The 14,150-nt window shown below is 37.8% G+C and overlaps 2 protein-coding genes across 2 annotated transcripts; both read left to right on the forward strand.

Moving 5' to 3' along the window:
• The first annotated feature begins 3,731 nt into the window (after nucleotides 1-3,731).
• LOC119787883 (FH1/FH2 domain-containing protein 1-like) lies at nucleotides 3,732-8,431 on the forward strand. Its single transcript, XM_038291936.1, has 3 exons — nucleotides 3,732-4,796; nucleotides 7,959-8,099; nucleotides 8,210-8,431. The coding sequence occupies exons 1-3, from the start codon at nucleotides 4,341-4,343 to the stop codon at nucleotides 8,429-8,431; spliced, it is 819 nt and encodes a 272-aa protein (XP_038147864.1). The 5' UTR covers nucleotides 3,732-4,340.
• A 1,347-nt stretch (nucleotides 8,432-9,778) lies between these two features.
• On the forward strand, nucleotides 9,779-13,110 carry si:ch211-63p21.2 (FH1/FH2 domain-containing protein 1). Its single transcript, XM_038291811.1, has 6 exons — nucleotides 9,779-9,909; nucleotides 10,000-10,161; nucleotides 10,237-10,490; nucleotides 10,586-10,811; nucleotides 12,290-12,398; nucleotides 12,495-13,110. Exons 1-6 carry the CDS (start codon nucleotides 9,826-9,828, stop codon nucleotides 12,521-12,523), a joined length of 864 nt encoding a protein of 287 aa, XP_038147739.1. The 5' UTR covers nucleotides 9,779-9,825; the 3' UTR covers nucleotides 12,524-13,110.
• Nucleotides 13,111-14,150: the final 1,040 nt, after the last annotated feature.

The raw sequence follows: 14,150 nt of genomic DNA on the forward strand, positions 1-14,150 counted from the left end.
GACCAAAATAGCGCGTGAGCGCGCGCCGAGGTTGGTGTGACTTCCGTTCTATGGGGCTTTCAAAATAAAACTAAACTCCTCAGAATAAAATTGATGATAAGATATGTACTTAAAAATATATATATATATTTATTATATTTATTTTTTTAAACAGTGTATTGTGTTTTTAACGTGTAACTAAAATACCTTCCAATCACAAATACCAAAAAAAGAAAAATAAAGTGAAATAAATTAACTGTTAATTGTATTCCTTAGATGTAGATGGAGGAGTTTCATTTTAGCAATAACTGAAAATATAAATTTTAAATAAAAAAATGTCCAATATATTTGTTAGTTTTGTTTTTTAAACCAGATATTTTACCACTTAAGAAAATTGTCAATTTTTCTTTTAATTTCACTTTCTATTTTTCTTGATGAAATGTGACTAATAGAACATTAATATATTTAAGATCATTGATGTTTTGTTGTTAATAAATACATAGCTGTCAGCAAAAAACTGAGTTGTTCTTCTCCACTATCACTGCATGCATGACCTGTTTGTGGAATTGCTGTAGTCAGAGGCAAAAAGCAAAGCGGGTATCCACTATTTCCACATACTCATCCCGAACAGGTGGATCCTGTCAAATCAATGACTGAAGGCAATCAGCGGGTTTTCCTCAGATAGAAAACTTTTAACCAATTAGACTGTATTATCTGATTTAATTGTCTCTGTATATTGCTTTGAGGTGACATGTGTTGTGAATTAGCAATTTATTAAATAAAAACGGAATTAAATGGTCAAGTGAGAAGAAATTGAATTGAAAAAAGATTAATCATAAAGTGATTTGAACATTTCAAAACACAAAGTTCATCAGATTTTCATACTATTTTCCTAACCTCTTAAAGACTTTATGATGCCATGACATTCTATTTAGTCCCAAAGTCCTTCAGACGAAGGACAGGCAACAACATGACAGATACTGAACCTCGCTGTTCATGCATTAGCTATTTCTTTTCACACATCTTTTCCTTTTCTTATGCTGGGCCAGAGGTTTTTGCTGCCAAAAAGCTCATTGTCATTGGCCTATAGTATATGATTATAGCCAGGGTTCTGGGAGTGTTTAGAAAAGTTTTGATGTTTGCAATTATGATAGCAGAGCTGAAGAGGCTTTTTTAAACCATTACTCCTAAACAACTAACTGACTAGTAAGTTGTAGCTAACAACTGCAATGGGGAATTGATGATTCAAAGATTTCACCGCTTACAGAAAATTTCTGACAAGGAGCTTCAGTGATGGAATAGAAAAAATGTTTGACAGTATAGTTTTTCTTCGGATAACAGGTTAAAAATACATCTTCAGATGTTTAAATCACCTCTTGCAAACAAAGGCGCATACCTACTGGACATAGAATTGCAGGTCAGCACTTCATACCTCATTCTTTCATTGAATATGTGCCACGAGGCTATGTGGTACACTGGTATGTTATTGTCTTTTAGGAAAATGTTTACGTGCTCAGAGTGAAACTGTTCAAAATCAATGGTTAACACTTAATCTTTTGAACATGTCTCATCTTGAGTCAAATTATATACATGAAGATATTCAAAGACTCTGTTCCGACAATACTGGCATTAGTTTTCGAAAAACTAAATCTCTTCATGTGCTGCAAGGGTGTTTCACTTTTATCTGACCTTCCTAAATCTAAGTTCAGTTTTATGACCCTGACATCTTAAAAGGACCTCAAACGTGGAGCAATTACATGTCGTTTTTGCCCTGATCTTTATCTTGGTGCTGTTAGAGCCGACCTACTCTCAGTCCAGAAGCCACGATGGGACCCACAGAAGAGCAAAAATAAAAAAAGTTGTAAGTATTTATAAACCCCACAAAGGGATAAGGATCATCCGCACACATCCCTAAATTGTTGGTTCCCACAGAGAACGTGTCCCTTTTGGTTAAGTGCACAACATTGTCACCAAAACTCTACAGCTGACTGGTAACTGCAGCCTCGCCAAAACAACTTTCCTGTGTTGTAAGTACATTTTAACTGTCTTTAGGAAACTTAAAGAGTGCAACACTAAATACTCCCAAGGCAAGCAGTAAGTTTGTGTATTTGGCTCAGACTTTAAAATGCTCTGTGGATAAATAAATGCTTAAACAGTATTAAGCCTTGCAAATAGACCTCATTTTAGCTGAACTCTCCCATGAGTCCTGCTGCCGCCTGTAGACAGCAGAGCAACTGAGTGAGATAAAGTGTAATCAGGGGGAGACCTAATGGCAGAGGGAGGGATCCTCATTAGAGCTGCATGTGGACCATGCAAAGGACCCTGAGGACACACCTCATACATGCACTGCGTGTTTTAGAGACATTTCAGCATGGATATGTGGTATTTTAAAAACAATTGTTGTTTGTTTGTTTAAAAACAAACAAAAAAATAACCATCAAAGTATTTCATTGTTATTTGCTGCAATGGATCAATAATTAGTATCACTTTTTTCCAACTAAAAGCAGAATTTGTTGGTATTTGTATTCAGCCTACCTGCAGAAATACGCCGCTATTAAAGAAAAAGTCCCGTCATATTCAGAATTCAAATTTCTGAAAGTATTTAAAATATGAAATTATTATATACTGTTCAAAAAATTATACTTTTTTTAAAATTAAGAGTAATTCGATTTGACTGTGCCTTACTGGAGGCATCCATGTTTGTCAAAGAACACTACTGCCACCTACAGGTTTGTGACATCACCGTGCGGTATCAGCTGTTGATCAAGTCCCAATGCTGTGTCTGGTGTTTGTCACAACGCGCTATTATCCAAGTCATCTTGAAAACATTCTTCTTCCAAACGTTGGCTACATATTGCATATTTTTTCTCTGGCAAGTAGATCGATTGCAAATCCTCCCTCTTCAAGTTGGCAATCGAACGACAAACCCGTCCGTGGAGGATCATGAATTGGAAAAGTATTACAACATCCAACTGCCATGCATGTGGGCATTGTCAGTTTAACTATAGCTTTCAATGGTAAAGTCCTCTTAAAATCTAAAATAATTGTTGTTGATTGCAGGGGTGCTAGTAGTTCCCATTAACTTTGCTTGTAAAGAGGAGACAATGGTGCTAGGCATTCTGGGAAAATGGCCGTTCCCAGACATGATCACAACAAATTATTGTTTGTATTTTTTTTACTAATTAACACTAAATTCATTAAATCGCCGCAAACGTATTCCTTTTAGGTATACATAATGATCCTCTGATTATTGCTGACTCAGTCAAAGTTATATTTTCAATGCTTTGATGAAGATTTTACATGAAATTTGGGCGTAATACCCAGAGAAGTTATTGCATTTCATTTTTGATAGCTTTGCAATATACTGGATTATTCAGGATATCCAGGATTCCCTTTACTTTGGCTCGAACCAATATCAACAGATTTCAGATTATTTCCTACATTTTTTGGACAATTCTGCACATAAAAATTTCCCCTCCTACTTAAGAAGGTATGTTAGAACACTATGTCTTCATAAAACCGACTGAGGAAACAGAGTCTGTGTGTGTCAACCGAAGAGGCCGGAAGTAAAAGATCTAAAAGAGGAGATAAAGATGCTTGTATACACACCATGACAGCAACACAAACAGAGATTCAGCCTTGATAAGGAAATTAAGGAAGAGGGCGCAGCTCAAACAAACCATAATTGATGGACCAGAGCATCCCTCTCTCTCTCCATCTCCAACCGAAAGTCTCATTTGCTGTAACTTCTGGAAGGACACAGAGAGATGAAAGTCAGAGGGCAGCTGCAGAGGCATTTGGGTGTTTAGAGCCGTAGAAAAGGCATTCCGTGAATTTTCTCATCAGAGTAGGAATCAGGAGTTAAACACAGCCCATGAGGGCTTACAGGAATTCTCTCCTTTTCACTGAGGTTGCAGCCTTATGCCACAGAAAGAAAAGCAGGACAGCAACGGAGGTTTCGATCAGACGCCACACGCTGCTTCCAATCTGCGGGGACAAACACGACACCCAAGGGAATTACAGGTTACGGAGGAGTGAGAAAAGACCAGAGGTGGTTCAGGAAGCAGGACTTTGGGCGTGGGAGCTATGCGCTCCTGTGGTGGACAAGTGAGACAGAGCATCCACAGATGTTCAGATGGAGATTTAGTGCCTGTGAGGTGGTGGCTGATTGAGCAGTAAGAAGAGAAAGTAAGGAAAGCAAGAAGCTCTGCGAGTATGTAGAGTGTAAGAAATGAAAGACAAAAGGTCTGATAGAACTTAAGAAGCCTCTTTTTTCAGAATTCAGAGGAGGTATGCCTTTTAGAGTCAGATAAAGAATTGTTTTAGTTTTTTTTTGCTCATATATTACTTTTAAAATACCAATGAAGGAATCAGATCAAATTAAGGACCTGACCTGGGATTTTGACCAATCCTGGGACTCGATCATCAAACCGGCCGCACGCCTTTGCCTCAATACCTTGGATTTCTCAGATCTCTGGGAAGAGGACGACGGTGGAGAGGAAGAGGGGCTTCTTCCATCACCGCCAAGTCAGAACCTGTCCGTGGCGCCTCCTCCACCGCCACTTCCACCACCTCCTCCTCCACCTCCTGCATCTCCTTTACCTTCCTCATCAACTGGTGCTGTGATTAAAAGTCATACCTTGAAGCTACACTGGAGGGAACTCCAGAACCTGGCCCCACTTCCCAGGATGACGCGCTTCGGGAAGCAAACTATATGGGCCGGACTGGAGCCGGTGCATTTGGACACAAACCGCCTGGAGTACTTGTTTGAATCTAAGGCCACCAGCAGCAGTTTTACCGTGGCCTCTGCGCGGCAGGTGAGAATGAAACCAAACAACATAGTCAGGTCAAGGTCAAGTGTTTATATGCTTCTTTCCTTTTCTAAAAAGGTATTTCCTTTATGAATGGATGAGTTGGCAAACCGTGTTAATGTAAAGAAGACAGAATAAGAGTGCTGTGCCAAAATTGGAGACTTAGTAAGGCTTAATACATTCTTTAAAAGACATTTGTTCTTGTTTTCAAGATGGCCAGAACAAGAAAAAAGTTAGTTTTGCCTCAAAGCATTTGTACTCAACAAGTTGGCTGCTGAGTTGGCTCAACTATGAAACTCAACGAAGTTTAACTGAGAGCAGTCTGGGGAGGGGGGGCACAAACGGCGAGCCAAGCACAGGGCAGGCAAAGAGCTGAACATAGAGGAGCAGACAGAAATGAGAGCTCACATTGTGCTCCGCTGCTGTTTGGAAAGACTGCAAACATAGGGTATGTGGTGTTGCATGGGTGGGACTAACCCACTAGAATATCTAATATAGAAAACATTGCAAGTTAGCAGAAGTGGTGTGTTTAGCTGCTTAAACCATCAGAGTCTTATCCAATCACAGCAAAGTAGCTGGACATTCCCTCAAAACAAAAAAACAAAAAAAGAAACAAGACTATAAAGAGAACTAAGGGACGGGATTTGTGGGGTAAATGGCCTTAATTCTACTTAATGTAATGATATATAATCTGTCAATACCTTGTAAAGGTCTAAATGAAGACTTTAGCCTAGGGTAGTTTTGTTCTGGTAACCATAGAACAAACTGTACCACAGGAAGCCAGGTTGTCTTCTACCTTTTAGAAAGAGAGATGGCAGCTACATGGTTTAAGATTAATGCTCTGTCTTTGGTATTTTTCATCAGAAAATGCTTTATTTTCATGTACCGTTTTACACGTAGATGTACATGTTTTGGTGATGATGTCCTACACATTAACAAGTAAACATAAACAAATATGACATAAATAATGAATAAGGGAATACAAATTTTAAGAAATGCAAGCACCATTAAACAGCAGCTGCAGTATAAAATTAGATTCAGTTATACACATATGTGCTTGTATTTCATAAACACTTGTTTATAAGGCTAGCATCAGAGGGAAAGAAGCTGGTTTTGTTTGGGGATGTGTTGGTCCTGTTGGAGCACAGCCTCCTGCAGGAGGGGAGAGTCTGAAACAGTTTTTGTCCAAGGTGGGAGGGGTCAGCTGCAATATAACCTGCTCAACTCACTTTTCTGCAGGTTCAATTACTTTTTTTTAAACTTTGAATATTTTTAAATGTTTTTAAAAGGTACATTATTTTCATAACTTCATTCGCTAATACAGGGCTGCTCAGTGGCACAGTGGGTAGCACTGCTGCCTTGCAGCAAGAAGGTTCCGGGTCGAATTCCCACCCCAGGGTCTTTCTGCCTGGAGTTTACATGTTCTCCCTGTGCATGTATTGGTTCTCTCCGGGTTCTCCAGCTTCCTCCCACAGTCCAAAAACATGACTGTTAGGTTAATTGGCTTCTCTAAATTCTCCCTAGGTGTGAGTGTGTGTGTGAATGGTTGTTTGTCCTGTTTGTCTCAGTGTTGCCCTGAGATGGACTAGAAACCTGTCCAGGGTGTACCCCGCCTCTCACCCGTTGACAGCTGGAGATAGGCACCAGCACCCCTCGCGACCCCGCTTGGGATAAGCCTGATGGAAAGTTGATGGATGGATGGAATATGCTAAGACAAACAAATTACATGAATTATTTCAACCCTGAGAGATGTTTTCAAGATTTTAAAGAATAATTTATAGTGATTTTCAACTTAAAGCAACATCATGAAGGTACATCAAGATCAAGCTTATTTCTATAGCAGATTTCAAGCTACACAGAGTACCTTATTATATAAACATCCAGACAGCTATTAACTCAAAATCTGTTGTTAGCCATAAAAGGTCATTTCTGTAAAGATTTTAAATGTTCCATTGGTTGTCCAGACACATGTTAGTATGATATTCCAGAGACTTGGATCTGCCACAGAGAAAGCTTTGCAACCTTGAGATTTTATGCACAGACCTTATAATGAAAAGCAGCAGTTCTAAACAGAACTTCATAAAATACAGAAGCAGGTCTACTTTTATGAGTTTTAAAAACAATAAATACATTTTGTAGTTAAATCATGTGAATAGCAGGAAGCCAGCATAGAGAGGGATTAAATAATAATTTGAATTTAACTGTATTTCTTTGTAACTGACTTCTAGTTACAAACTTTTCAAAGTATAAGCTGATTTTACTCTGGTTATATGTAAATAAAATTAATTGAATTGCATTGAATTGAATATTTTCCCCTGTGGTATGCCTGATGGATAATGTGTTGACACCGGAACTTCCTTCCAACGCCTGAATTAATCTCTGGTTAGAGTAATAGTAACTTAAAAAACAAAGTATCTTTCCTGGAAATTGGGAAAAATTGTACTGCAAGTTCCTGAATAAGTTGTCTAAATTAATGCTGGCTCTAAAAAATTGAGTTGAAGTCTTCCATAGTTAAAAAACCCAAAACATCTAATAATAGATGGTGGTCGAAATTTTGGTGTTTTAGAAGTCAATTCAAAATCAGCTCAAAATTAGAAATATACAGGAAAAACATTAATAGCTTTTTTTTTCTGTTTAATTAATCTATTTTTTCTTGGCTCAATGTTTGCAGGGTAAGTGAAGTATTTCAGTATACAGTAGCAGCCATTCTAAATTTCCCCACTTTCCTTGATGGGCCCTTGGTTGGTCCTTAGCTGTCCTTTTTAAACATCAATCTTTTTACTTAAATATTCTTTCTGTCATGATTTTTGGACATCAAAAGAAGCATTATTTCCTGGTCAGACTAAAGAAATATGCATGGAGAAGGAGGGAGTCACTCCAGTGGCTGGAAGTTGGCTGCCATTTGGCTGGCATTTGACTAGGAAGGGCCACTTTGAATGGCTGCTACTGTATGGTGAGACAAAAACCTGTTAATTATGCTTTAAAGATTTATCATTACAGATTTTTTTTGCGTCTTTGCTCACGAAATGAATTACAACATTTTTTTCTTTTAATAAGAACCAAAACCATTTAAGAATTTGTGCGTTTTCCAAAACAATTCAAAGATCTAAATATTTAATCCTGTATGTTAAAAGGTAACAGAAATATAATTGTGGTGTTTTATCACAGAAGCAGTCATCCGTCTCTGTGCTGGGCATGAAGCGCAGTAACATCATAACCATTGCCCTGAGCAGCCTGCCTCCACCTCGCCTTCTCCCCCCTGCCATCTACAGTATGGACAGCAGCGTGCTGGACAGAGAGGACATCCAGGTATAGAAAACATGTCAGCCACCCCCTCCATTCATTAACCTTTATGTGACGATGAATATTCACCTGGATTCATTCGAGCTTAATCTATTTTAACATTTTCTCCAAACCAGCGACTTCAAGCTCTGGTCCCGACTGAGGAAGAGCTTCGTCTGATTAATGAAGCCAAGGCCCAGAACCCTCACTCTCCTCTGGCCCAGGCTGAACTGTGTCTCCTCACTCTAGGAGAAATCCCTCACCTCTCTACAAGACTTGAGCTCTGGACCTTCGCTCTGGACTACGACTCCTTGGAGAAGGTAGATGAAAACAATGATGGCTACAATGCCAGTGGCTAAATAACTGGATGACCAGGGTTACTTAAAGCACCCTGCAAAAGTACTCCCTGTAAAGCCATCAGATCCAATCTTATCTTAGATGCAGACCGACAAAATGTATAAAGGGAGTAAAGGAAAAGATGGATCCATGCTTTTTAGCTTTCTTTCACAAAAAAGGTCACAAAAATGTCTTCAGTCTCATTTAATCTGATGACTTAACACAAAATCCAGTAGAAGTAGTTTCCTTGGGTAGTAATCTAATTTATGAAGATCACAACTGAACAGATGCAGCCTTGATGTAAGAGTGGCAAGTAGAAACCCAAAGTGGAACGAAAGGCAGAAGATGATCAAATTTGGCAGAGAGCCGAGTATTGAACACATGAAAACTTGCCCTGGTTAGACCAAATTAAACTTTTTAGTCCACTACAACATGTGTACAATATGTACAATACTCATCATCGTTAGCATACCATTGTCATGGTAAACATGCTAGGAGCAGGATCATTCTTCAGCACGGAAACGTAAATTTGCTGGGAAGAAAGAATCCAGAACAAGATATAAAACTAGATTGGACTAACGGTTAGATGTTGAAAAAGACCTGAGTCTGACTCAAGTCGTTCACCCTGAGCTACATTAGAACATTTCAATCAGAACATATCCATGTGATTGAATGGCCAACTCAAAACCTAAAAATCTTAGAATCGGAGGCAACAGCTAAAAATACATGTTTACCATCCAGTTTGACAGAGACTGAGCTATTTTAGAGATAATAAAGGAAAAAGTCTCCAGTTTAGCTGTTTATATCCCAAAACACTGTAATTAAAGGGAAATCTGTCTCTGTAGGGTGTATATTTAGGACTGTTGTCCCTATGTCCTCATCTTTTACCTTATTAGGCCATTTAAGTATTCTCCTTTAGTATTCTTGCATTTCCTTTCATCTTCAGGCTGGTTTCCTACTCCATTCTATCGGAAAAACCACAGCATGATGCTGCCACCGCCATGTTTCACAGTGTGAGGATGTTTTCTCTGTGATATGCGGGGTTACTGTTTCACCACAGATACTGTGTCACCTTCAATGTGGACCATGATCTTTGACTGTAGCATATTCTTTAACCTGTTTGCCACCATATGTTTTATTTTCTTTTTTGTTGAGAGCAGAACTGCTGAAGCCAGCTAATTCTGACTCAGGGGATCTAAAAAAGATGCCTGGTCAACTTTTAAAAACAACCTTTCCTTCCACTTCTCATTGATAGACAATTTTCACCAACAGATGATTATTTATATATGTGAAAAATGAAAAAGTTCACAGTGTTGAAAAACTACTGAAAGGCACAACATGCTGAAGAATTCACATAATGCCCTCTGTGCTCTCTTAACAGGAAATTGCTGAGCCCTTGTTTCACCTAAAGCTGGCAATGGAACAGCTGGCGGCCAGCCAGACCTTCAGGTGTATCCTAGCGACCGTTTTAGCCATCGGTAACTTTCTCAATGGCTGTAAGGTGAGGAAGAGCAATTGATAGTTTTAGGTTTCATTTTCAACATAGTGTTTGATTTTATTAATGCTTGACAAGAGATCTGAAAACCCCAAGGCTCGAGGCTTTGAGCTGAGTTACCTGGGGAAGCTGTCTCAGGTGAGGGACACTCACACTCGCCAGCCTCTGCTGCACCATGTCTGCGTGCTCCTGCAGCAGCTCTACCCACAATCCTCTGACCTCCACTCTGACATCACCGCTGTCACCAAAGCTGGAAAGGTGAGAACTTTGGAAAGTAACAAAGGTTTGTACTTTCCCAAAATTCATGCTAAAACTTTTCCGTCTTCTCTGCAGTGCGACTACTCTCTAGTCCAGTCCAACTTTGCGCAGCTGGAGGCCATGTGCAAGGCATCATGGGAGCAGCTGAAGGTTTTGGAGAAGTCTGAGGAAAAGAAGAAAGGAGGAAAAGGTGACAAGCGTAAAGGGAAAGATGACATGGAGTTGTTTGTTCCAGAGGGTTCGCTCCGTTACAGGCTGCCCAAGATCCTGAAGGAGTGTGAAGAGAGGCTGAAGGTCCTGAGAGCCGTCCACCGCCGGGTTATCAACAGGCACGCTGCAGATGGTTAACACAAAACCAAATTCACAACACTTTCTCTAAAATGCATAGCCTATACTTTTTCTGCCTCTTTTTTAACTGTTCAAGGTTCCACTCCTTCCTTCTCTTCCTGGGGTACTCCAAATCCATGGTGAGAGACACCAGAGCAGAAGACTTCTGCAGAACTATCAGTAACTTCTCCTTGGAGTACAGGTCCACAAGGCAGGCCGTGCTCCTGCAGAGGGAGCGCGAGAGGCAGAGGAATGGAGCTGAAAGCCCAGGCCCTGGAACACCAGTGGGCAGGAGGAAACACCAGCAAACCCCAGCCTCACAGGTAAGAGATTATGTTAAACAGTAATCATATCTTAGCTGCAGTAAATACCTTGGTAATCCCATTTAATTGAAACTAAGTCCTGCTCCAAGATGGTTTTCTATTGGCCTAAAACAACTGAAATCTCACAACCACCATAGCTTGTGTGTAAATGCAATTTCCATGCATTTCCAACCATTGTGTTGTTTGTATTGGACAATTATCTATATTGGAGCAGTTAACTACTGTATGTACATGGTAAAGAGAAACAGGAGGGAGTGCGTCTAAGGATCTTTCTATGTGAAACTTTTTCTAGAAAGGGAACTAGAAAACTCTCCCTGTTAGAATAACTTCAAAAATGGCTTGAATCCCAATAATAAAAGACAGAGAATTAAAGCAGGCAGGCCCTAAGCCAGAACCACATTGATTGGATAGAATAGAATAGAATAGAATAGAATAGAATAGAATAGAATAGAATAGAATAGAATAGAATAGAATAGAATAGTCCCACATTGGGGAAATTCTGGAATGGTCCTCCCTGTTCAACACTAATTGGAGTTCAACACAAACAACAGAAACTAACAGAGACAGATTATAAAGGACTGAATGTGGTAATTTAATACAAAGCTGAAACTGACCCACGCAGTAATTTTAGCAAATCAGCTGTACTTATGACATGTCAACATTGATGAAGGTCAAACATTTCTTAGATTTAGGTTGAGGCATCTCATTTACTTCTGTATAAGTAAGCTGTGAAGTAAGCTGTGAAGTAATTTTTTTAAATGTTTAGTTATTTTTTACATTCCCTGATGTTCTCAGTGCATGTTTCACATGGGATGATTATGGTTGATGCACTCCTCCCACTTGATTTCCTGTGTAAATAATCATCGGCTTCTACTGTATAAATAATAGTGGAATACCAAAATGAGCCATAGTTTACAGGTTCATGTAAGGACACTCATAAATAAAAGATTAAGGCTTTTTTAAAATATTTTTTTCAGATTTCTTTTAAGACAGAAATTTTGTTTGTTCTTGGTCCTCTTTAAGTGGTTAAAATGCCTAAAAGGTTGTCTTCAGCTTGTACGGTTTGCAGGAGAGCTGATCACTTCACCAATTCATATTTTGGATGCCTACTTTTTTTATATATTAAATATATATATTTTTATTTATTCATTTACTTAACTTTATTTAAAGACATAATTTCACATTTTATAAGGCTCAAATTGTCCATTAAACTTCATAAGTTAAATTTCAGCACTTAATGATTATTTAGCTCCATAACTCTTCAAATATACAAGAAATAAATTGATGAACATTGTTTGAGTACACTGTATTTATTGATTTCTTTCCATTTAATGGAAAACAAAGTGATAAAATGGTAACATGTGTGTGTAGAAGTAAATGGATCCAGAACCACTTTAACTGCTTATAATATTGGAAGAGAAAAGAGAAATATTCTAGCACCCTAATAGGTTCTGAATAAACCCCTCTGCTCCGTGCAGGAAAATGATGAACAATGTCGGCTGGAGGAGGTGCTGAGAACACCTGCGTCACTCGCCAGATTAGATGTAACTTTGCCAAGAAACCGCAGGAGGATGGCCAGCTTTCAGGGTATTTTATACTTTTGATCGATCAGCTTTATTCCTTTAATTTCTGTAATTTATGTTACTTGTTTGATATAATGAATTCAAATGTTTTTCATTGCAGGTTCCTTATCAAGAAAACTGAAGTGGTGACCATGCTGATGTTCCTCTTTTAGTCCATGGAGAAGGTTATTTAAGATGTAGCTGTGAAATTGTCTCCCCAGGGTAGAGTGGAGTTGCTTGTCACATAACCTGTCACTGCAACACTATGGGGGGCCTTGATATTGCTGTCAGGCCATTTTCCATTTTATCTTTTATTGGTAATCAATGTCATTAGCATGGGGATTTTTGCTTGTCTGTTTGTTTTTTTAAGTTGAAATAAAATGTGTTATTTAAAAAATTGAACACTTATTAAAAGTGATTAAAAGATTGGGTTTTGTTCAGTTCAGTTCTATAGATTTTTTTTTTAACCATAATCTATTTGTTTGGACAATGAATGGTAACAGTGATGCACCAAAGGATTGTGGGATGTTTAACTAAAGCAAATGTATATATCATCTGTAAATATGTTATTATTGAACATTACTTTTATCAAAGGACATTTCACAATTAACCAAAATTATTCAAAGCTGAAATAAAAGTTTGAAATTATGCTATGAAGGTCTAAATATTGAGTTATCTATCAGGGCTTAAAAGATAAGATAATGAATTCCCAAGATTTTTGTTTTGTTTTTAATTAAAACTTCTTTAATAACTGTCCTGAATTGTCATAAGATTTTAGAGTCGGCTTGTTTTTTCATTACAGACATTTGCAAATATGTGTCACGAGCCAGCACTTTAAGTTCTTAATAAATCATTTCAAATAAAAACAATTCAAGCAAGGGACATTTTTTAGAAATAATCAAACAGAGTAGATTAATCTCACAAGTTTTGTGAAAAAAAATATGAAATGTGACTTTGTTTGATGTTTTAGTCAGCATTTAGGGATGACATATCGTCCTGTTTGTTATAAAAAAGATAAATATATTGATGCATATGGGATAAATGTGTAATATTAGAGCATTAAACCATTTAGGTGAAAATATAAAACAACCAGAGTGGTCATTTTTAAACCTTAATAATAAGTAAAAAATGTCCAAATTCTAGGCTCAGAAGAAGCAAAGATTTTAGCTTCTTTTTCTTCTGGGATTTATTGCCAATTGGCAAAAAACATTTAGAAGCATTACTGCTACAGTGTGGTTCATGATGGACTGTCTACTAATAAACATATATAAAAATTCTATGGAAAAAAAAAACTATATATATACCAACACACACCCAGACACACAAATATACATACTTATAGATAACTTTGTATTTTACCCATCTATACCATACACACATTTATCCTCTATAATCAAATTCTATGAAATAATTTAGTTAGCTTTAAAAATCACATAACTATTTGTATACGCTTACTCCCCAAATTCTTCCTCAAAATATGTAATAAATTGATCTTTCACTTTATACATTCAGACTCTCTCCTCATATATCTTCTCTCGCTTTCATATATTTAACATTCCAGTATAACATGTTCTATTGTTCCATATTTTCAACAGAAATCCCACTTGCCAATAGTATGCTTTTGAATTTTGAAAAGTTTATAATTAAGTCCTGTAAGTCTTCCATTTCTTCTTTGTTCTACTGCCTTGTGAATTTTATAAAACCCTCTTCCTATTTTTTCTTCATCCCACCTTTTTTTTTCTTTTTACCATTTTCCATCAGTCTTTCTTTAATAACA

The sequence above is a fragment of the Cyprinodon tularosa genome, unplaced genomic scaffold, assembly GCF_016077235.1.
Source record: "Cyprinodon tularosa strain WSP-4 unplaced genomic scaffold, ASM1607723v1 ctg1083, whole genome shotgun sequence".
Lineage (NCBI taxonomy): Eukaryota > Metazoa > Chordata > Actinopteri > Cyprinodontiformes > Cyprinodontidae > Cyprinodon > Cyprinodon tularosa.

Coding starts and splice junctions, on each gene's coding strand:
- LOC119787883 (XM_038291936.1), top strand. CDS start 4,341: ATGAAGGAATCAGATCAAATTAAGGACCTGACCTGGGATTTTGACCAA. Junction 4,797..7,958: donor CCGTGGCCTCTGCGCGGCAG/GTGAGAATGAAA, acceptor GTTTTATCACAG/AAGCAGTCATCCGTCTCTGT. Junction 8,100..8,209: donor TGGACAGAGAGGACATCCAG/GTATAGAAAACA, acceptor TCTCCAAACCAG/CGACTTCAAGCTCTGGTCCC.
- si:ch211-63p21.2 (XM_038291811.1), top strand. CDS start 9,826: ATGGAACAGCTGGCGGCCAGCCAGACCTTCAGGTGTATCCTAGCGACC. Junction 10,491..10,585: donor CACCGCCGGGTTATCAACAG/GCACGCTGCAGA, acceptor TAACTGTTCAAG/GTTCCACTCCTTCCTTCTCT. Junction 10,812..12,289: donor AGCAAACCCCAGCCTCACAG/GTAAGAGATTAT, acceptor TGCTCCGTGCAG/GAAAATGATGAACAATGTCG.